Source organism: Formica exsecta, unplaced genomic scaffold, assembly GCF_003651465.1.
Source record: "Formica exsecta isolate Colony F162 unplaced genomic scaffold, ASM365146v1 scaffold72, whole genome shotgun sequence".
NCBI classification, from domain to species: domain Eukaryota; kingdom Metazoa; phylum Arthropoda; class Insecta; order Hymenoptera; family Formicidae; genus Formica; species Formica exsecta.
Window position 1 is genome coordinate 1,821,408 of NW_021853485.1, and position 22,616 is coordinate 1,844,023.

A 22,616-nucleotide genomic window follows, 5' to 3' on the forward strand; every position below is an offset into this window, starting at 1 on the left:
GAGGGAGGGCTTACGCGACTACGGCTACGACGACGCTGCCGCTAACGCGGGGGGCTCCGCGGCGAACGAAATTCACACGTCACGCGCGAGCCGAGCTCACTTGCCGCGCGCGACAAATGTCACGCACACACGTCGCGCGGAGGTAGATAGATAGGTATTGCGTGCGCGATCGAAAAATATACGCGAGATCTTATCAACGCGCGCGTCTCCTCGCAAAATCCCAACTTGATCAATATAGCGGCCGATTGGCGCCGCCATCTGGCGAGCGATCCGCGCGAGCGCGGACGCGCACGGTTTTTCGAAGCTGGAAAAAAAAAGCCGACACGCATATAAATAATGGTCGTTTCCTCAATTATACGCCGAGACGATGCTTTTTTCACGCGTCTTAAAATCCGCTCTTGCTGGTGAGAATAAATGTGTATATCGTGTAAAAACGTTATTCTACAATCAATTTGATATGAATTAATGAATAATTAATGATTAATGAATATAAATCGAGTGAATGAATTCGAATAAAATTTCAGATCGCTGCAAGGATTGGAAAAAAAAATTAAAACATTGCGAAAAATATTATATATACAGTCTCTTATATAAATAAAGTATAAAATGATATTACTGTGATAAAACATTTAAAGAAATTTTATTCGAGTTGACATGAAACACTTTCAGAAAGCACGCTTTGTTGCCATAAAAAAGAAAATTCATCCTTACCTAAAATATATGTGGGATATCCCGTAGAGTAATATATTTTATGTGTACTTGACAAAAAACTCTATTCTATCTTTAATTCATATTTTATCTAAAATAAACATATACAAGTTGTCGAACTCGAATTTGAGGGAGATAATAAGTCGCTAAATATTGAATGAGAAGCAGAACGTATAGGAAGAAAAACAAAAAATCTCGAGTAGCGATCGCGCGTTGCCCGACTATCGATACATCGCTCGTCGAGTTGCCGCGAACGTCGAACAGGTGTCGTTCTGTCACTCGGCGAACCGCCCTAACCTCGGTGCCGTTCATCGCGCTCGTTTCGCTCCGCGCCGCGTCGCGCGATGTCAGGCGTATCCTACGAGTTTAGAGTGCGACGACGGACGACGATGTACGCCCGCGAGCTATCTCCTGCATCGCGCCGTTAAGTCGGGTAAATCGCCGCCGAGGCAAGGAAGGTGCGTATCGACGGGACGAATCGACCGTCTCCGAATCCGCTACTCGCTCGACGAGGGGAGAGCGCGTCGTCTCTCTCTCTCTCTCTCTCTCTTTCTCTTTCTCTCTCCCCCTACGACGTGCAACATTGTACACACATTTTATCGCGGGATCCCAACGCCGTTCTATTCTCGCACCGATCGCCCTTCTCGGATCTCGTCGGCCGGGAGGAGAACCGTGCTGGCGAACATCCGAAGAGGCGCGTGTAACGATCGGTCCTCTCCTGTCGAGCGCGCGTCGCGATTCTCGCGAACAATCCCCGCGCGCGTGCAGTGTCATTTACCAGGAATCCGTCCTCTTATCGCGCCGGCGTAATTAACGTACACAGCTGTGTTGGAAGTGGTGATACGTAGATCCCTGAAGCCCACCGTCGGGACAGTTCATTTCTAAAAGGAAGAGCGCGAGTATCCTCGAGCCTCGTCGAGGAATCCTCGTCGGCGCGCGACTTAGCGGTTCCTTATCAAGATAGTACCAAGTATCCAACACGAAACGTGAGTGGTCATCGTTCTTACGTATATTATCTCTGTGAGAAAAGTTCGTGGAAAAAGCGCGCCGTGCCACGTTTAGCGCGTCGAAACGCGAAGGGGGGCCTCTCTTCCGTCTTACCGTATCGCTCCCCCCCCCCCCCCCCCCCCGCCTCGGTCGCCCTCGCTTCGCTCGCGCGAGCACGTATCCGTGTGCGTGCGGATTTGCCGCTAGATCGTTAGCGGATCGCAAACGCGATAATTTTCCCTCGGTGCGTATGTATTAATCGCGACCGAGGAAACATTCCCCGGTCCAAGGGACCCCGACGATCCTTCGCTCTCTTCCAAAGTGATACCTTGCCGAGGAGAGATACGGGCGAACGAGCAGGCACGAGGCGGTCGTGGCCAGAAGCATGCGGCCTCGTGGCTTAACGGTCCCGTCAAGTATGCACGTATGTAAGTGCCGCGTGTGCGAGCGTGTGTTAAGCTTCACGGATATTACGCACGAGCGAGTTGTTCATCTCGCGCCGCCTCGAGGCCGATCGTGTCGAGAGGGAGAGATAATGCGAGGGTTTTAAAAAAGAATTCAAGATCTCTTTAAAAAATTTTTTTCCTTCCCGAAAGGACGTAATATATACGCTTACACGTACGTAAATTTCGCGCTCGATCTTTTTTCACCGCTACTCGTGGCACGCCCTGCGAAAAATACTGCTGGCAAAAGGACAGAGTGAGATAGACGGGGAAAATGTGGTTGAAGTTCGCGCAGCCCCGGACTTCAAAGATTAAAAATGCAATTCTCGAGATTTAATATACATAGGTATATATATACATAAATACCGCGCACCGCGTTTTCTTTGCGCCGACTTTTCCCGACTAGGAACTTTGTGAAAAATACGCTAAAAAGAACAGAGAAGAAGGAGAAAAAAAAACCCTTTGTTAATTAACTGTAAAGTCAATCCACGCGTGATTCTAAAAATTTAAAAAATTTAATTTAAAAAATGTAATATACATATATACACACACACATAGACCATACAAATTTCCAGCACTGGTAATCATAATAGACAAAAATACGTCGAAAATTTGTTTATTTTATCTTATCTGATCTTATCTTACTATTATCTTTTTTTTCTATCTCTTTATATATTTTAAAGAAAATGAAGTTTTTATAATTTTTAGTGTATAGTAGAAAGCAAGAAAATTACGTATTTTATTCCATGAGAAATTCCAATACTGGATAAATTATATATTCCGGAAAAATTAAGATCCAGATCTTTTCGCAGAGATCTGGAAAAGAAAGAAAAAATGCTTGCATTATTTTCAAATCTTACAAATTCACGAACATAATTAATTAGTATCAATGTATCTATATCTAAAAGTTATTTTCCTTATCTAATATTTAAGCGTTTACACGGCCTATAAATATCATTAACTCATATCTTAAGAATTATCTATGACATATGGTGAGAAAACAGACATATGACGTATGTGTGTACACTGTTGTTGTTTACGCATACATGTCTGAGGAGAGAGACACTATACGTTACTTTATTTCTGCTCTACATTCGTTCTCTAAACGTCGTCGTCCGGTTCCACGTTTCATTCATGTAACACGTTTGATCTAAGCAGAGAGCCTTCGGGCTACTGCTTAGAACTACCTTACTAACTTATACCACTTAGAGCCATGAGACTCAACAGTTCCGTAGATTAAGTTCAACCTCAATCTATCTTCTGATCCTTTTGTCTCCTTCTAAGTGCATAGAAGTTTTGCAAATAATAGTTCTCTTCTTCTATCCATGTCAAGCATGAAATTTTATTCCTATTTCCCAATTTCACTCTGCTATTTATATACCCGTAGACAGTATGCTTCTGCGATGATGATTCATAAATGATATGAAGAAAATCAGAGCTTAATATTGAGATTAATAGTTTAAATATATATTCGCGAGATACGTCGAGTCAAGATCGATCTATCAAAACTAGGTCAACTCAGCTAGGGTCTTCATCCCATGCTGCATCATGAGCTAAAAATTAAGTTGAGCAAAACAGAAGACGTGACTTACTTAAGCGAATCGTTCATTAAAAAAAAATTGACGAGATATAAAAGCGGCGTTCGTTTTGTTTACGAGTCTCGCAATCAGCGACGTGGAAATTATTTTTTCTAGTATCTTTACAATTTTTATTTTTTAAATATAGATCACTCAATCGATTTACAAAGCATTTTTTTTACATTCCACATTTTTTTTTTTAAATAGGTCCGATTACGTTTCTCGCGGTGTCGTGAAAATTAAGATTGATTCAATGTGAATCGAGTTGGACAATAATCCTTTTCATACATCAGTGAATTTGAATAATGCTAATTGTGAACGAAAAATATACAATGACGTAAGTGACGTGAAAATTCTTCATATCTGCCTGTACCTTTCGTGCCGCTCGTGCTTTCTTCGTAATATGCAAATGAACGCCATTGTACTTATTCCCGGCACTAATAATTCCCTTTCATTCCCACTTCCAGTCTACGATTGAAGAGTTTGATATAATAGCGGTTGGACTCTTTTTTCCTCTTTTTTTTTTTTTTTTTCTTTTTAAGAACTTCCCAGAGAGAGAATTCTAAACTTAATCTTCTCGGCTTTAAAGTTCGTAAAGAATTCTTCAAGAAAAGTACCTAAGTTAAAGCACACCCTCTATTAATTGAATGCTTCTCGATTCTCGAGTGAAAGCGGGATTTCGGCTTTTCGTCCATTGTTCGTTCAATCGCGTAAAATCGGAGGCGCTCTCCGGGCATACGAATGTATCACAAATTCGATCGCGACATTCCCGCACGTATTCGCGTCCCCCTCTACTTTCTCGATCCTCGTTTCGCACGAAAAACGGAACGAGAGGCTCTCTCGTAGCGAGACAAAAGTGGACGCGCACTCCGTCTTCGTCGGCGTCGTTGTCGTCGGTGCAGCCGGAGTGCCGTTTAACGGAATGCGGCGCACCTGTCCGTCCGTTATCCGTCTCGCGAGGCTCGTATAAACCCCTCGTCGGAGACCTGCATCGGGGCACCGATCGGTCTCTCGAAGAAACTCAAGCCTCAAGGCCGCGCCGTTTTGTAACGCGCGTCGAGAGCGATCCGTCACGGAACATGCGGATGCCCAGGATGCTCGTACAAAAAGGGGGGGGGGAGGATTGCAATAACGATGCCTCCTGGGGACCGTGTTCTCACGTTTGGAGTTTGGAAAGCGTGGGGAGATATCCGAGAGAGATTATTATTGCGCGCGCTTCTCTCTCCGCGATATTGTGGAAATGGTCCATTTGTGTTAATGCACAGACTGAATGACGTCGTTAAGAATTTTATACTCGACACATCTCTTTGTGCTCCATTCCGCTTGCTTTTGTACGTTCCGGAGAGATTTGATACGCGTTCGAATAAGAATTGTCTAATTATATATCGTACCTTGAGAGTCAGATATGCTCGAATATCGATCGCTCATCAGGTTCATCCAGATTAAATCGTCCGTAGAAATAACAAAGATGTATTATACTTTGACGGCCAATTAATTGTACGCAACTTCCGTGCAACATGTTCAGCTCTTACCTTTTGATTAATTCCACGTGTATTTTAACTCGATGCTCGGATTAATTATTTTTGATCGAAGAGCACGCGTTACGGATAAAGATTTTGATAAAATTCTTGATAAAGAGAAGTTGGTTTTTTTTTTTTTGTACTCTGCATCGTCGCAACGATGGTGAAATATTAGCGAAATCACGCGTTTGCTACATCACACGCTGTACTTTCCCGGCAGATGGTATTCTTGATGGATGATACTACGTGATCATCGGTACTCGCCGATTTACGTCACTGCTTTTCTCTCACGCGGGATAGAAACGATACTTAATTAGCGGCGCGCTTCGATAGTGATTCACGAAACGAGTGAAAGGTTCTCGCTAGAACGGAGCGATTAGCTGAGATAGACTCAACACTTGAACGCCAGCCGATAACGCAAGGACGCTGGTTATAAAACTTTTCTGTGACCTTTCGTGACATTTTCTGTCACAACCATAAAATGCAAAGATATTTAATACACGTATACTGGATTGGACGGAAAAGTGAGTAGAAGAAACCATGGTAAAAATTCCGTTTTTTACGGTCCCGAACTTTATCCAGTAAAATGGCAAAAACTATAAAAATAATTAATATGTAACATAAAAATATATTTATATAACTTTATGCAAAAAGATATTTTATTAATAAATCATGCTAATTATTAGAATTAAAAAAAAATTAATAATATAATAATAAAGTCTTTTTTAATTCTAATTCTCTAACTATGTGAAATTTTTAAAACAATAATTTTGGAATATAAATATTACTAAATATTATATCAATTCTCCTAAATTTAATAAAAAATGTAATAGTAACAGAATTAAAAATTTTTACCGATATAAATATATAATTCACGTTTACCTTTCAACAGTTTCTCATAAAAAACTAATTTATCTGTCGATTCCTAATTTATTACAGAATTTATCTAAAATAGATTTTATCTATTTTAGATAAAGCTTAAATTAGAAAATATTCTCTCAACTGACGAATATTGATAAATCGGTTTTTTATTTATTTTAATATTTTTTATAGAAAAGACTAGTTTTTGCTGTTCTTTTCCGAAAAATACCGGTTTTTAATAATACCTCTGGCATGGATTTTATCCAAAAAATATGGAATTTTGCCAACCCTGCTTGTGTATTTATACAATCCAATTTTATACAGAAACGAAGTCAAAATTCCAAATTTAATAAACTTCACCGATCAACTCTTCATTGTGGATGAAAGAATTTTAAAAGAGATTATAAGTATAATAATAACCATGCCGATCTTTATGGACATTTGAATGCTCACGTTATATGACAGTTATTGCTTTGCTCGCGAACGATAAGCGCTACTTACAAACGAGCCGCGTAACAAGAAACCTGAAGAAAAATCAGGTTACGTGAATAAGTACATCGTAAAAAAACACTATCAAAATTGCAAAAATCTTATTATATCGTATTTTTTTACCACGCGATATGTGCGTGGGTCATTCCATATTATCGAATCGCCCAGATTTTTTGGGAGGAGGGAAAAAATGACGTCGAAAATTTAATTGAGAGAATTTTATTAATAATATTTTATTAACCGGGGCGCACATAAATAATAAAAAATCACGATATATATCTTATTTAAAAAATATCTCGTCTTATCTTTTAATATATATATGTACACCGAAAAAAAAAAATATATATTCTATGAGATGATCAAATATACATACATATATATATATATATATATAAAGCACACGCTTTGCGCAGCTATTACTATCGCGTGAATACATCTCTACCCAGGATACGAGGGGATCAAGAAGTTTAATTAATCGCGTTATTAATTAATTGTTAACTGCCCCGTGGCTTGTTATAGATAAACAATCGCAGCGTGCGTAACGAGAGTTAACATTTGCGGGACACGCTGCGCGAGATGTACTGGCAGTCCGAAATAAGCACGTACGTGCGTGTGCGTTTCGTTGTTAATCCGCTCTCCATTACCCGGGAAACTTTATGCCGGTTTGTGACCCGTATAAAACGGGCGCGTATAATAACGGTATCCATGCGATACCACGATCTTCATTGTATATCGCCCGCTGCGTATTGTCTATGCCCGCTCCGGAATAATTCTAAACACAGGAGAGCGCATTGTGTATTCTCCCCCACAAATTCGAACCTGTATATACTTAACCTAGTCCCACTATATATACGACATACATATTACGAAATCTCTTAATTACTGTATTATGTCACTTTGTGATGAAATTAAAGATTTCAAGGAACCCGCGAGATACGATCTAAAAGCGATAAATTAAACTGGTTGTGTTATCGTATCGAATGCTAGAGGATTATTTTTGATATTTAAAAAAGACCGTAATCATTAATTTAAAAAATCCAGTATCTTAAAAAAATGCCTGATACTTTAATTATTGAGAAAGAATAACTTGAAGATGAGGACGAGATGCTATGTGGCACTCTCTTATGTTAGGTAATTGCGTATAATCATTTATAAACGTCCTAAAAATATATATCGTGATATAAAACTGCTGGAACTGAGAGGTCTATCTTTAACGTCGAACGAGATCAATATTGAATCGATTTGCATGGTTCAGGGAGATTTTATTGCGCGTGTAAGTATTGGTGCAAACACCCTATCGCGTTTATAATCGCTAGTGTTGCCTATTTAAATTAGTCCGTGATGTCACGCCTTTTCAGTTTGGTCGCATTATACTGTATGAAATATTCGATCGCTATTTTACCATATCATGCCACTAGTATGTACATACTCGTTAACCACGATATTGATAATGCATGTTCATTTGTTAAAGTGCACAAGCGTATGTATTATGAATTTAAGGGAAATTTAATATGTTATCGATGTAGTGGAAATTTTATACATAATATTTGGCTGCATAGTGTAAAATTACATGTGTAAATTTTATCTCTGAAACGTTAAATATTAAAAATTAATTGATGGAAATCATATAACGATTTATAAATATACATATTAACTTCTATATTACAACACCGAAATTTCTCATCTTTTTTAATTTACAATTATTTTATAAATTTATATCTCATTTGTACGATTTCTTTTTTAATTATTCACAAAATTCTGGAATAAAAATTACAAATACCACGTTTTATAATTTGCTCTGGTTTTTCGTGTTATCAGAATGATAACACGAAAATAAGTATTGTATTAACTTCGAGAAAATTATTACCTGTAATTAAATAGGTGATATAAGACGTTCGTAAAGTTCAAGTACTTTAGCGAACGATCGCGTTTCAGTTTACGTTCATAGTCTAGTTCGGGCGTATAACAATACGATACGAATTTTTATATCTACTTTATAATATATGATTAAATAACTTGCGCAAAGAGGCTTCGAGGCATTTATAAAACCGGTTTTTAATGGAGCCTTCTTCGTCTGGAATGTGCATAGCAATCATTTCACGTCACGTCCGTTCGAAGAGGAAAAAGCTTTCAAAAGAAAGTAATTGAATTTCGACTGACATACACGCATTAAAAATACAGGGTGTCCTAAAACTACCGAATATACTTTCAATAGCATATTCTCTGGCATGTTCCAATCTTTCCTCAACGAAAATATCGAGACATCAATAACTTTGAATAAACCATGTAAAAAAACTTGCCCTTTACAAACTCGACTTTGTAGAGTTGAAAGATTAATGAAACTGCATTCTTAATTTTTAGTAGAACTTTATTTTAAAAGAAAGAGAGAATTTTAATTTAAAACGTAGTTATAAAAATATATGATATAGAAAAAAATTGCAAAATTGCAAAAAATAATTTCAACAAAAAAAAAACATTTTTATTACGAAAAAAAAATCAATTTCAATTGACCAGAGAATCTACTATTAAAAGAACATTCAAGTTTTTTGGAGCACCTTGTATTTGACCAATTATGTAAAATATAGTTTACTAATGAAGTTTTTGTCTCGAGTACAATCGAATGTAATTTTTCAATGATTATATTTTATGTGAATAAAATGTATGAAATATTTATCTAGTTATTTATCTATTATACTCATATTATATGCGTGCTTTAAACTGAAGAGGGGAGATATGCGACATGTACAGTCTGCATGCATTATGCAATTACAAGTTCCATAATTTTATAGATTACGACGTGTATTACATTAATACTGAGTTCAACCCTTCCGCTTCTCCCATGTGGTTGGCTTAGTTAATTTTCTCTGTTAAAGGCTTAGATTGATCCCGCGAGACATTTTAACGTTTAAGCACTAATATGCACATATATGCTGTCAGACGGAAATTAAAGTAAATATATTGTCTGATAGGACATCAAACTAAATTTTGCAAATTTTTAAAATTTGAAAAATACCTTACGTTAAATATTGCCAATTAGAGACTTCGAGGAAGAAGAGCCCGGAGTAGACGAAATAAGATCCGATAATAAATTGTTGGCCTTCCTTCCCTGGTATAATAAACGTTGCAAGTTTTATTGCATTCGATATTAATTTCGCGCATACGCAAAATTATTATATACATAATAACGTAATGAGACGAGGAATCGCCTCGATATGAAGCTTTATAAAGTGAAACGTAAAACTTATTGAGTTGTATATTGTATGCATCGTTAATTATCACGCCAGATTTTATTCTTATATTAGAAAGTAAACTCATCTTTTTGGGGAAAATAGTTGTGAGACTAGAATGCAAATATAATTCGGAATATAATTCAATTTTAGTAAGTTCAAACATATACACATTCGACTCTTCGAATTTCAAAAAAGCTATTGCACAGCCTAAACTATTGCAGGGCTTAGAGCTTTTTATGGGGAATAACAAGCTTAGCTTTTATAGTTGCCTATTGTGGATAGGAAGACTTTCTTAATGACATTATCTGGCGTCGCATTGCGTCAATGTGATATTGGCGGATTTTCAAGCACTTTGGTCACAATGATTCTTCATTGAAATAGAGTTGATAGAACTCAAATCTAATTATGCGGTGGAAAGCGTCATAAAAATAGGTTTTATTACGAATAATTACACGTGCGCAAAAATATATACGTTATTTTGAAAATATTCGCCTCTGTAAACTTAGCGGTTGAGTCAGAATTCTATCAAAAAGTTCCAAAATAGATCGCTATAATAGTAATAACTTCACGGTAATGAAATATTGTACTTTGATAATGAATGAAACATTAAGATTAGTGTCATTATTATTATTGAATTAAATATTCAGATAATTAATTAAATAATTGAATATTGTTCCAAGTGTTGTTCTGTTAAGAATAGATTCAAATATGAATATTTCAGAACGATTCTGCTTACTTTGATAAATTCGATTTAATCTGTATGTTAAGATTAGCATGATGAAATACTTTAAGAATTTTATTTTCGACTCAAAATATCAAAAACGTGTGTCAAAAAACTAGATTATGCTTTAAATTTCCTTTTTTTACGGATATTTGTATTTCTAAAACGCTATTCTAACGCTATTCTTAAAGCCGTATCGAAACACTAAATATATTGAGGGTTATTGACACTCGGTTTGATGCTTTGACAGCACTTTATACACAATTCATCATTTTGCTATCAAACCTTTACGATACTGTTACGAAGTAATGATCTATCTTAACAATATTAACTGCGGTATATTGATTTATCAATAACGTAGCGCATGCAATTTTGCTAATAGTACAGCCATTATCGGTTGACTATTACAATGACGGTTGAAAATTATCGTAGTCATTTGCCACGTTCGTAAACCGCGAATATGGGGGGGGGGGGAAGGAGGAAACTCTATTATATTGTTAACTATAAAGCATTTCTACAAAGATATACCACTACAAAGAGAATTTTACTCTCTCCTCCTTGGGAATGTCCCTTTCTTTCTATGATGCTCTCGATAAGAAAAGTTGTAAAAATAGAGATATTAAACACTAAAAATACGTTAGTAGTCGAATATTACAACACTACTTATAATTATGTATAATGTTATCGTGATTTCCTTCTTGTTTTTATTCTCTCGTTACAAAGAAGGAAAGTTTTAAGTATATATATGTATATAATTTGAAAAGTTTTAAATGTATTCGTTCAAATAATTCGTTGCAAAATTTGATAGATTTTATTCTATCGAATAATATATTCCATTTCGTATAAATATCTCATTGCGGTATCATTATATTATAATTAGTTTTATTGATATTAGTTAGAACTGTATTAATAACATCTGGTAGCAAATTACTTTTAAGTATTTTCTTTTAAATTAGTACTTGATTATCCTTGTATTATTTCTTTATAAAAATAGATTAGAACTTTTAAATATTGCTTTATTATTTGCAAATTATGAAATATCTTTTATACATAATCGATTTTTATATGCACAATAGTTTTTGATTATCATTTTAATTCGAAAGTAAATGTAAAAAATGTGACAATTCCTGAATTTTATACTCTCCGATATTCTCTCTTTATTTTTTTAATTCCTTGTATACATGACGGATAAAACGCACAATCGCATCGAGAAAAGCTGTCATCAGCCGCTTTTTTTTTTTTTACAATAGAAAGTTTACACAACGTAATATTATCGGGGAATGTCGTCCGTTGTTCTTTGGGTCGCGCATAGTCATCCAACATACTTCCATTTCCCGCTCGTTATCGTGATGAAAGTAAATTATTTAGCAGTCGCTAATTAATTAGTACCATCAGGGGAACAGCGAATGCTGCTTCATCGCGATATAATTTCCCAGGCCAAGCAGATTCAGCTGCGTGAGATAATTACCTGCGTATTCCCGACGCGCCTTTGTATACATGACGGATAAAACGCACAATCGCATCGAGAAAAGCTGTCATCAGCCGCTTTTTTTTTTACAATAGAAAGTTTACACAACGTAATATCATCGGGGAATGTCGTCCGTTGTTCTTTGGGTCGCGCATAGTCATCCAACATACTTCCATTTCCCGCTCGTTATCGTGATGAAAGTAAATTATTTAGCAGTCGCTAATTAATTAGTACCATCAGGGGAACAGCGAATGCTGCTTCATCGCGATATAATTTCCCAGGCCAAGCAGATTCAGCTGCGTGAGATAATTACCTGCGTATTCCCGACGCGCCTTTGAAACACTTTGCTGTTGCGATCTTTTTTTATCTTTTCCACATTTTTTTTTTTTTTTTTTTTTTTTTTTTTTTTTTTTTTTATTAACTTTTTTTTTTTTTTTTTTTTTTTTTTTTTTTTTTTTTTTTTTTTTTTTTTTTTTTTTTTTTTTTTTTTTTTTTTTTTTTTTTTTTTTTTTTTTTTTTTTTTTTTTTTTTTTTTTTTTTTTTTTTTTTTTTTTTTTTTTTTTTTTTTTTTTTTTTTTTTTTTTTTTTCTTTTTCTTGTCAATCACACCGGCTGGTATCAACATCGATCGCAACTGATGGTGGTGCGCGGTACCAGAGGCACCACAATGCATAGATAAAAGTTGAAAAAAAAAGGATATATAAATTTTTTGTCGCGAGAAAAATGCACAACGCGTCGAAAAACATTATCGAAACATCCATAAACATGCGTAAAAATAACGGCGAAAAGTGTTTTTGCATTTTTCAAGGATATTATAGCAATTAAAAATTTCACCGAGATCAAATACCGCGATAATCCTAATTCGAGTTGAGCTTTTATCGAGAGACACGCAAATAGTATTTTCGTCGTTCGACACGAAATAGAAAATTATAAATGCCACGCCTCGCGCACGCGAAATGATGCACGTATATCATTTCCGACAATCCAGCAATTGCACCTTTTTTTTTGTTTTTTGCATAAAATTGCAAGCTACCAGTATTGTAGTCGAAGCGACAGCGGAGACGATAGATAGCGATTTACAGACGCGACATAAATGCAATAAAGTCTACCTACGTATACACAAGTGAATTTATCGTGTGCTCGGCAACTATTATCTGATCCGCGCGGATAGGCATTATAATACACCCGCGCAGAAATGCGTGCGTATGCAAATCGCGTGTCATTATATTGCCAGTTCTATTTGTAGGGAGACTAGTGTGTATACGAAACTCATCTTGTGTACCGAGTATAGTTCATAGAAATGGAACGTTCACCGGCATTAAAATTGCATTCTCCGCGATCGATGTGTGCCTCTTATACAAATTAGAGATGCTGAAGTGTCGCAAGCTACTCCGATTACCCTTAGCTGACATACGCAATTTTCGGTCGCGCGAGTCGCATGTATCTCCATTCACAATGCAACCGATTGAAAGCATTAAAAAATCGCGTAGTAAAATTTGAAAAAGTAATTTATATTAATGATAATCCTAAAATTAATTTTTATAATTTATAACATTTTATGTCATTTTTAAGACATGTAGCGCTGTAAATTATTATGGATAATGTGATATATGAGCAGTTTTTATAAATTGCTCTATATAGTAAATATATGTATAAATAATTATTTATTACATATTAAATTGTGCAATTTTTGCTGTCTTTTTTTATCTCAAACTGCAATTCATAAACTTCATCCTAATCGAAATCATACAATATTAATGTATAGGAAGAAAAAGTCTAAGTTTTATTCCATAGATAAGAGGAAATCGCATCACTCGTCGTGTGCAGGTAGAGCAGGTAAAACTGAGGAGAAAAATCTTTTATCATTTTATGATTTTTGCAATAATTATTGAGAAATTAATTAAAAAAGATCGGCTAATGCGCGCGACGAGAAAGGATGACCCATCAATATGTGGTTGCTAGAACACGAGAATCCAGCATTATATACCGCTTGTACGTAATCGTTGTCATTTGTAGAGCGCTCCTCCCAAAACTTCGTCGCGCGCCTAACGACCGCATACTTTTGGGTTGTCTCTTCTCGCTGCGTGCTTATACTCGCGCAAATTGTCCGATTTTTTAAAATTAATTTCTCAATAATTATTACGAAACTCACAAAATGCTAAACTTTTCTCTTCGGTATCACCTGCTCTACCTGCACATAACGGGTGATGCAATTGACTCTGGACTGTATGCATATTTTCTATTGCAATATAAATATGCATAAGAAAGTTATAAAAGATGTGTTTTAATTGCAATATTCATCATTTCTCTTTGACATTATTGGCAAAAGATTTTAAAAGTTTGCATGATAATGAACCTTTGTAAGCTCTGTATAAAAATTAATGAGAATAAAAAGTCCAAGCTTTATATTCATAGATCCGTTGAATTGTGATAAGCGTGCGTAAAGTTAAAGTGGTAGATCGATCTACCAAAAGAATTCCTGGTTTTATCTCTTGGACAATCTCCCGATATCATGTCGAACTTTTGCAGCCATGTGTCAAATATAACCAAATTTCTGATAATAAAACCAGCTTCTCTTTCTCTGTTGCAGCGCTGATAAGTCATGTAATTCTACGAAGCTTCGGTGTCGCGAAGATATCTCAATTTCAAGTTTCGTCCAAGGATCTAAATCGCGAGTTTGGTCGCGCGGAGACTGGGTGATGAGCAGCTCGTGGTGCAAGCGGAGGACTGCCGTCGTTGAAAGATGTTTCGCTTCAAGATTCGCATCCACACATGTCAAGTGATACTGCTGACGTCGCTGGTATGGTTCCTGGTCGACGTTATGGTGCTCATGTTCTATTCGGACTGCATCGGAGGGTCCGGATGGAACTGTCCAGATAACAAGCAACAGCAGTCCGCGCTTCAGTCCGAGGAGCCGTCCCAAGTACATCCGAAAATCCCAATCGAGGAGGCGCAAGCCCTGAAACACGAGTACGCAGGCACCAAGAGGCAGTATCCGCAGAGCGCGTTGCATGTATGGCGGTCGGCGAGAGTCATCAAGGAGAGTAAGGGCAATCCCGGCGAGATGGGAGCAGCGGTGCACATCCCGCCGGAGAAAGAGGCCAAGCAGCAGGAGCTGTTCAAGCTGAATCAATTCAATTTAATGGCCAGCGATATGATCTCCTTGAATCGATCCCTGAAGGACATCAGACTCGAGGGTTGTAAGAATAAGAAGTATCCCAAGTATCTTCCGGATACGAGTATCGTGATAGTTTTCCACAACGAGGCGTGGACTACTCTGCTGAGGACAGTCTGGTCCGTAATAAACAGGTCTCCCAGATCGCTGTTGAAAGAAATCATCCTCGTGGACGACGCGAGTGAGCGCGGTACGTTTCTTATCGGATCGCTAAATATAAATATATAACGCGCTTAATGAACATTAATTTTGTAATATACTTATATTGATTTATAATTGTCAATCAGATATTATATGTTTCACACCGAGCAACGGAAGGAAATTTAAATGTCGATATCAAATGAAGAATCTCAAATATATTATTTAAAATTTGAAACTCAAAGTAACGCCGCGGATTAAATTTTACTTTCTAGAACATCTAAAGCAAGACTTGGAGGACTATGTAACCACGCTACCTGTTCCTACATATGTGTATCGTACCGAAAAGAGGTCGGGTCTGATAAGAGCGAGGCTTCTAGGGGCGAAACACGTCAAGGGACAAGTAATCACGTTTCTAGATGCACACTGTGAGTGCACCGAGGGTTGGTTGGAGCCGTTACTCTCAAGAATCGCTAACGATAGGCATACCGTTGTCTGCCCGATCATAGACGTCATCAGCGATGACACTTTCGAATATATCCCAGCCAGTGATATGACGTGGGGTGGTTTCAATTGGAAATTAAACTTTAGATGGTATTGTATCATTATTGTATCTTGAATTCTATTATTAGCATTACGTTAATTTTGATCGAATCAGTTGAATCTCTCGCCTCCTTAAATAAGCGAAGGAAATTTGAGTTGCAAATGTGGAAATCTACATATTTTGCATGCAATGAATAATTAGATTAATACATAGCTATAAAGCTGTGTAAAATACCAAATTTATTGATCGATGTTGATATATTTGTATATAAATTTATTAGATTATGGTGAATTCATAAATCCCCTATTTTTTTAGTTGTTACGTTCGTAAATTCGCCAAGTTTTATTCTAATCTAATTACATCTATATATAACGAGCTAAAATGTAATCAATAGTAGCTTTTCTCTTCCCCTCTCTCTCTCTCTCTCTGTTCTATTCATATATGATTACAACTGTCGAGTTGACGAATTTATTACGATATTCATATTCACCGCGAACACACACATATATATAATATTGTTTAATTAAATTGAATGTAATTAATTTTGAATCAAATTGTATACATCAGTGTGACATGTTACGCATGTATAGTATCGTAATTTTTCAGATTTTAATGCTATCATAACTTTTGCTCAATAAGGTATAGAGTTGCCCAGAGAGAAATGGACAGAAGAAATGGCGACAGAACGGCACCGCTACGAACACCAACTATGGCCGGCGGATTGTTTTCCATTGATAAAGAATACTTCTACGAGTTGGGCGCGTACGACGAAGGCATGGACATCTGGGGCGGCGAAAATCTTGAAATGAGCTTCCGGGTAAGCCTGTTCGAAATACGATAAGAAAGCCTATTGATTTGACCCGAATTATCTACGTAAATTTTATGTAGCGTCCGTGAATCTAAATTGAACAGAATATCATACATAATGAATAAATTAATATATAATCTCAGATTATAATTCATTTTATTCATATATTTATTTGATTAATATACAGGATGTCTGATAATAATCGCCCCATCTGTGATGTGTAGAGCGGGTTAAACCGAGTAAGAAAATCTACCGTTTTGCAATCTTTGCAATAATTAATGAGAGATTAATTAAAAAAGATCGGCCAATTCACGCAAGTATTAGCATGCGGCGAGAAAGGGCGACCTCATTGATATGTAGTTGCTAGGACACTAGGAGAATCCAGTGTTATATACCGCTCGTAACCGTCGTCATCGTCGAGAGCGCTCCTCCCAAAACTTTGTCGTGCGCCTAGCGACCGCATACTTTTGGGTTGTCTCTTCTCGCTGTGCGCTTATACTCGCGCGAATTGGTCGATCTTTTTTAATTAATTTCTCATTAATTATTGCGAAGATCGCAAAACGGTAAAGGACTTTCCTACTTTCCTACTTTAACTCGCCTGTACATTACGGATGGAACGATTATTATCAAACACTCTGTATAATCCAAGTTGTCGATTTTTGGCGCTTTAATAAAATAATTATGTATATTTTCTACGTAAATTAATTTGTAGAAATCTTGTCTTTACGAGAAATGAATTATTTTTAATATTTATTGGTAATAATTTACGTTCAACTTCTGTTATAAATATATTATATGTATAACTGTGTAACATAAAGTGTGTGTATTTAACAAAAAAGGCGAGTTTTAAAGGGTATCTTATAAATTTTCAGTGTATCATTTGTAAAATTGTGAGTACATTATAGGTATGGCAATGTGGTGGAACATTAGAAATCAGCTCGTGCTCTCATGTGGGACATGTATTCCGGGACAAGAGTCCATATACATTCCCTGGCGGTGTCAGCAAGATAGTCCTGCACAATGCGGCCAGGGTGGCCGAGGTCTGGATGGATGAGTGGAGAGATTTTTACTATGCCATGAATCCAGGTTAGATAATCAAGTGTATCGTTTAATTAATTTCTGCAATGTTATTGTTAATTAGAATTGCGCTAAATGATGCCATCGTTGTGTACATCAATATCAGGATCTAAACATGCTGTAACACGAGAATTTTTTTCGTATTTTGCAAAACTATTTAATATACCTTAACACACATCCACTGTAATTTACATCAAAATATTAAAAAAAATCTGTTCTCGAGAATTGTGAAAGGGGGGAGCTTTTCGTCATATTTCGAAATTTCTAGACAGCTGGTGTTCATGTAGCGCTTAGCAACAATGTTATTTGATAAAGCATCTTTTAAAACCGCAATATTATATATCAAGTGAAACTATATCATACATACATTTGACGGGTATCTGATACAAACCGTTTATATACATTGAAATATTACAATTCATTATACAGCTATGTGACTTGCAGTTGTTTTTGAATGCATTGTTTTCTTGTTAACAAGTTGTTTCTCGCCATTTGACTAATAATTAATATAGCAGTCTTGCGTTGAGAGATATATATTTTTATAAAATAGTTTTTAACACATTATAGTTATATATATATATATATATATATATATATACATATACATATACATATACACAAAAATATACTATAAATTAGTTAACCATGTTCTCTATATGTGTTGTGCACATTATGATTTATGTATGTGTGTATTTACTAATATTTCATATATATAACATCAGTAGTTGTATACATTATGTCGCTAATATCTCTAAACTAGAGTTAAAAGAAAGATCTCTAACTGTAAAAATTATCTTCAGTAGAGAAAATTTACGTGATTACCGTCAAAATACTATACTCCGCTCTCACATTTGTCTTTAACCGACTAAGCAATAAGTACTATAATTTCCATAATGTGGAATTAATAGAGATAGACGCTAGCACTAAACATGGACATTTCAGAGATATTTTGTTTCTGTATCTCTCGATACAAATGCTGGTGTAGTCTTAACCACTCATCCATCCAGCCGACTAACCGATCGAGAATTGCGCTTGCTTTTAATCGAATCCTCTTGTCAAGCTACGTTATAGGTATATATAGGAGTCGCAAGAAGAGAGTTGCCAATCCACCAGCCATGAGTCGCAGAATACGATATACATTTACAATACATGTTGTTTTTTCCTTTTTTTAATTCTCTTATCGTGTTACCTATCATTGTGACTGCTAACACACTAACAGAATTGAGTTGGTTAGATATGGATGTGTGGTGGGACATTGGAAATTGCGACATGCTCGCACGTCGGGCACGTATTCCGTAAATCGACCCCGTATACCTTCCCGGGCGGTACCAGCAAGATAGTCAACCACAACAATGCGCGGCTCGCGGAAGTTTGGTTGGACCAATGGAAGTACTTCTATTACAACATTAATCCAGGTAGCACTAACACATCTTGGCGTACTAAAAAAAAGAAATCTGTCGTTAAGAGTATCTCTGTATATTATTCTTATGCATTGGTTGCTTTCCGAGACGGCGCATGCTTGAACGACTCGGAAGATCTGCATGTCTCCTTATTATTTTCTATTATTAATTCTCACACGGTTGCTCGCTATCTCTCTCTATCAGATACCCGTTAACATTTAATTTTGAAACATCATTGTTATGTTCAACTCTACAATGTATATTATTTAATAATGTATCGGATAATATATATAACAGAGGTACAATAGACGAACGAGCCATGTAAATGAATTTAGAGGTGTTACACTTGGAGCAAAATGTAAGTCACGCATGGCATTGAGAGTTTCATATATGATACGGTTTTATGTGATTAGAAACAATATTTCTAAAGTTACTCACAAAACAATTTCGATGAAGCACAATATATCTGTCTCTCTCTGCACGCTATATTTTACACATGTACAAAACAGTTATTGCATATATAGATCAATGCTACTTTATAAACCTCTTTACACTTTTCAGATCCCCAGAACAAAACGCTGTATAATTGCACAATTATTTTTTTAGGAGCATTAATATGTATCATATAATATCACGACAAATATCTTTATTTTAGCACAAAATTCTGCGACAAATCTTGTTTTCGATACGAATTTATCATACGTGTATAATATGTAAAGATATGTGTGAATAATCTTCTTCCACTTTACAATGATAAGGTTATTATGGTATTACAGAAAATCTCAATTTTTTTGTAGGAGCGCGTAACGTCGATGTCGGCGATGTCTCCGAACGGGTAAAACTCAGAGAACGATTAAAGTGTAAGAGCTTCAGATGGTATTTGGAGAACATATATCCGGAATCGCCAATGCCGCTAGATTATTACTATCTCGGCGACGTGAAAAATGTTGAAACGCAAACTTGTTTGGATACTATGGGTAGAAGGACTGGAGAGAATGTCGGAATTAGTTATTGTCATGGATTAGGTGGTAATCAGGTTTGTATTTTGTCTTTGATGAACAGAAATATTTCGAACATTATACTGGAAATCAAATCATTATTTCTATTTAGAATATTATCTCTAATGAAAACTGTGTTACTCAGGTATTTGCCTATACTAAGCGGCAACAGATAATGTCCGACGATATGTGCCTTGATGCAGCTAGTCCACAAGGTCCTGTGAAGATTGTGAGATGTCATGGCATGAGTGGTAATCAAGCATGGGTTTACAATGATGAGGTAAAAAACAGTGAAAACACGTACGAAAGAGAAAGATACCTGAAACTATTAATTTCGATGAATTAGTAATATTGTTGCTGACAAATTTCGTTTCTTTCACAGACCAAAATGATTAGACATACAAATACAGGTTATTGCTTATCGAAACCTCATTCGGGCGACGCGTCGCAACCCGTCTTGACGCAGTGCGATGTCAATAATATTGGCCAAAAATGGATCATGCGTAGCAAATTCAAATGGCAAGCCAGCTAATACGAATCGACTCTAAACGCCAGTTTTATACGCAATATTTGTTAATATATCTAATAAATGATAACCGAGAAGATGTGGACTCAGCGCGAAGAACCTTGCGCGCGTAGAACAAAGTATTACAACAAGTGGCTGAAGAGACAAGTTCAGTATCATGCCTAATCATGATTTAAATGTGTGCATTAAATGGAATTGACAGTGCGCGTGGAATCGAATCGCATCGTAAGCGAGATCGTAGTTAATTGATTAAATTCTATAGGATCCATTCGCTATTGATAGAATAGTACCGAGAATTTACTGCCATTCTTTGTGTATGGCACAGTCCTTAAGAGGTACGGCTTGTTTAATGCACATAAGAGTGACAGGGATGAACTTCTTTGACCGCGTGTAGACATGAGTGTGGACTAAACGATGAACAAAGTGAATTCTTTTTCTTCTTTCCTGACTAAGAAAAGCAGTAGAGAAGAAAGCATATCAGATGACACTGTTATAACTAAAATAATTGTTAATACAGAAGAGAGACATATTTGATAATTTCGGATGAGTGCAATGATGGATGATTGATTGACCATTAGATCAGTGCGCAATAATAAAATGTGAATATCCTAGAAATGCATCGCGAAATAATGACGGAATGAATGCTCGAATGCTAGTGAAATCGATGTGATTACGCTACCGATAATAATATAGAAGTTATTATTGTACAATCCATTTAATAACTAGGAAAGAGCACTGGATCTTTTTATATTCTAATAGTTCCTCCTCGTTGCATCTCGTTCGTATAATTTAATTGTTACGCGTCGTTTCACGTAAAGAATGTACTTATCCAGATTTCACAACAATGTATAGAGAATCCTTCCATCAGGTTTTAGTTAAATGCATGCGATTATTGATTGTCATTCATTACAGAGACATAATGCAATCTTTCAATGTTTTTTTAGAGTGTCTTCCCTAATTAACGATAACAAGCGAATATTTTCCCGGGACATTAACAGACATAGCGCACATTTACGAATTATTTATTAATTATTTCCCTAGATGATTTTTATCACGAAATTTACCGCGAAAATAGATCGCAATGAAAAATTACGCTTCAAAGTAAATAATTTTTATAGACACTTGTATTTCATGCAGAAACTAATTCAACCAGATCACGTTGTTTCAAATCCTAGTATTTTCCTCTTTAATATCATGTTTTGTGATAAAATGTCTTTTTTATCTTTCCCACAATTATGAAAATTACATTTTAGCTTAATGTAAAAAATTCCTAAATTTATAATTCTTCAGGAAAAGTATTTATAAATTTGCATTCTTGTGAAATAACTTCCAATACGATTTTAAAAGATCTTCCTTTGTAACTGCGATTGAATGATAAATATACTCATTATTCTTATGTAATCCAAAAGAATGTTATGGTGATGGTGCAACGTTAATAGCTTGACATTTGTCTTTTCTAAGACTGTGGTATTTATTTTTGTATAAAACACAAATTGAGATATGTTAAAATAAGTGATGTTATAGTTCACTTTATATAAATGATCTATAAAATATCCGTTCGTGATCGAGAAAAATGGTAGTCGATAGTACCTTCTTGCAAATACGTCATTCCTTAAAGGCTAGTTGATTTCGCTTTACGAAAAATGCTACTATTAATGAATAAAATCGCTAATGAACAATTTCCATTTTAATCATTTGCTCAATGAATATAACCGATGTCTCTGGCTTCACAGTTCAACTAATTATGTGAAATTTCGATTATTATAATAGTATGAACTGTGTAAGCATAATCTTTTGAAGACAATAAAATTACTTGTATATTCTATTGAGTTAAATAATATAAATTCAACTAATTTTCGATTATTATAATAGTATGAACTGTGTAAGCATAATCTTTTGAAGACAATAAAATTACTTGTATATTCTATTGAGTTAATTGAGTTAAAT

General features: G+C 35.8%; 1 protein-coding gene across 3 annotated transcripts; it reads left to right on the plus strand.

The window, feature by feature from the left end:
* The first annotated feature begins 662 nt into the window (after positions 1-662).
* Positions 663-22,215, plus strand: LOC115243387 (polypeptide N-acetylgalactosaminyltransferase 5). 3 transcript variants are annotated; one of them, XM_029820336.1, is made up of 8 exons: positions 663-1,166; positions 14,594-15,368; positions 15,592-15,910; positions 16,500-16,677; positions 17,574-17,754; positions 19,943-20,181; positions 20,289-20,423; positions 20,526-22,215. In XM_029820336.1, exons 2-8 carry the CDS (start codon positions 14,747-14,749, stop codon positions 20,673-20,675), a joined length of 1,824 nt encoding a protein of 607 aa, XP_029676196.1. In that variant the 5' UTR covers positions 663-1,166; positions 14,594-14,746; the 3' UTR covers positions 20,676-22,215. The 3 variants fall into 3 exon arrangements, with proteins under 3 accessions (XP_029676196.1, XP_029676195.1, XP_029676197.1); XM_029820335.1 differs by lacking the exon at positions 663-1,166 and adding an exon at positions 1,608-1,694; XM_029820337.1 differs by lacking the exons at positions 663-1,166; positions 17,574-17,754 and adding exons at positions 1,608-1,694; positions 18,980-19,160.
* Positions 22,216-22,616: the final 401 nt, after the last annotated feature.

Excerpts from the sequence above, each read along its gene's own strand:
- LOC115243387 (XM_029820336.1), top strand. The coding sequence starts at position 14,747 with ATGTTTCGCTTCAAGATTCGCATCCACACATGTCAAGTGATACTGCTG. Across the intron at positions 15,911-16,499 it reads TGGAAATTAAACTTTAGATG|GTATAGAGTTGCCCAGAGAG; the intron begins GTATTGTATCAT and ends TTGCTCAATAAG. Across the intron at positions 20,182-20,288 it reads ATGGATTAGGTGGTAATCAG|GTATTTGCCTATACTAAGCG; the intron begins GTTTGTATTTTG and ends TGTGTTACTCAG.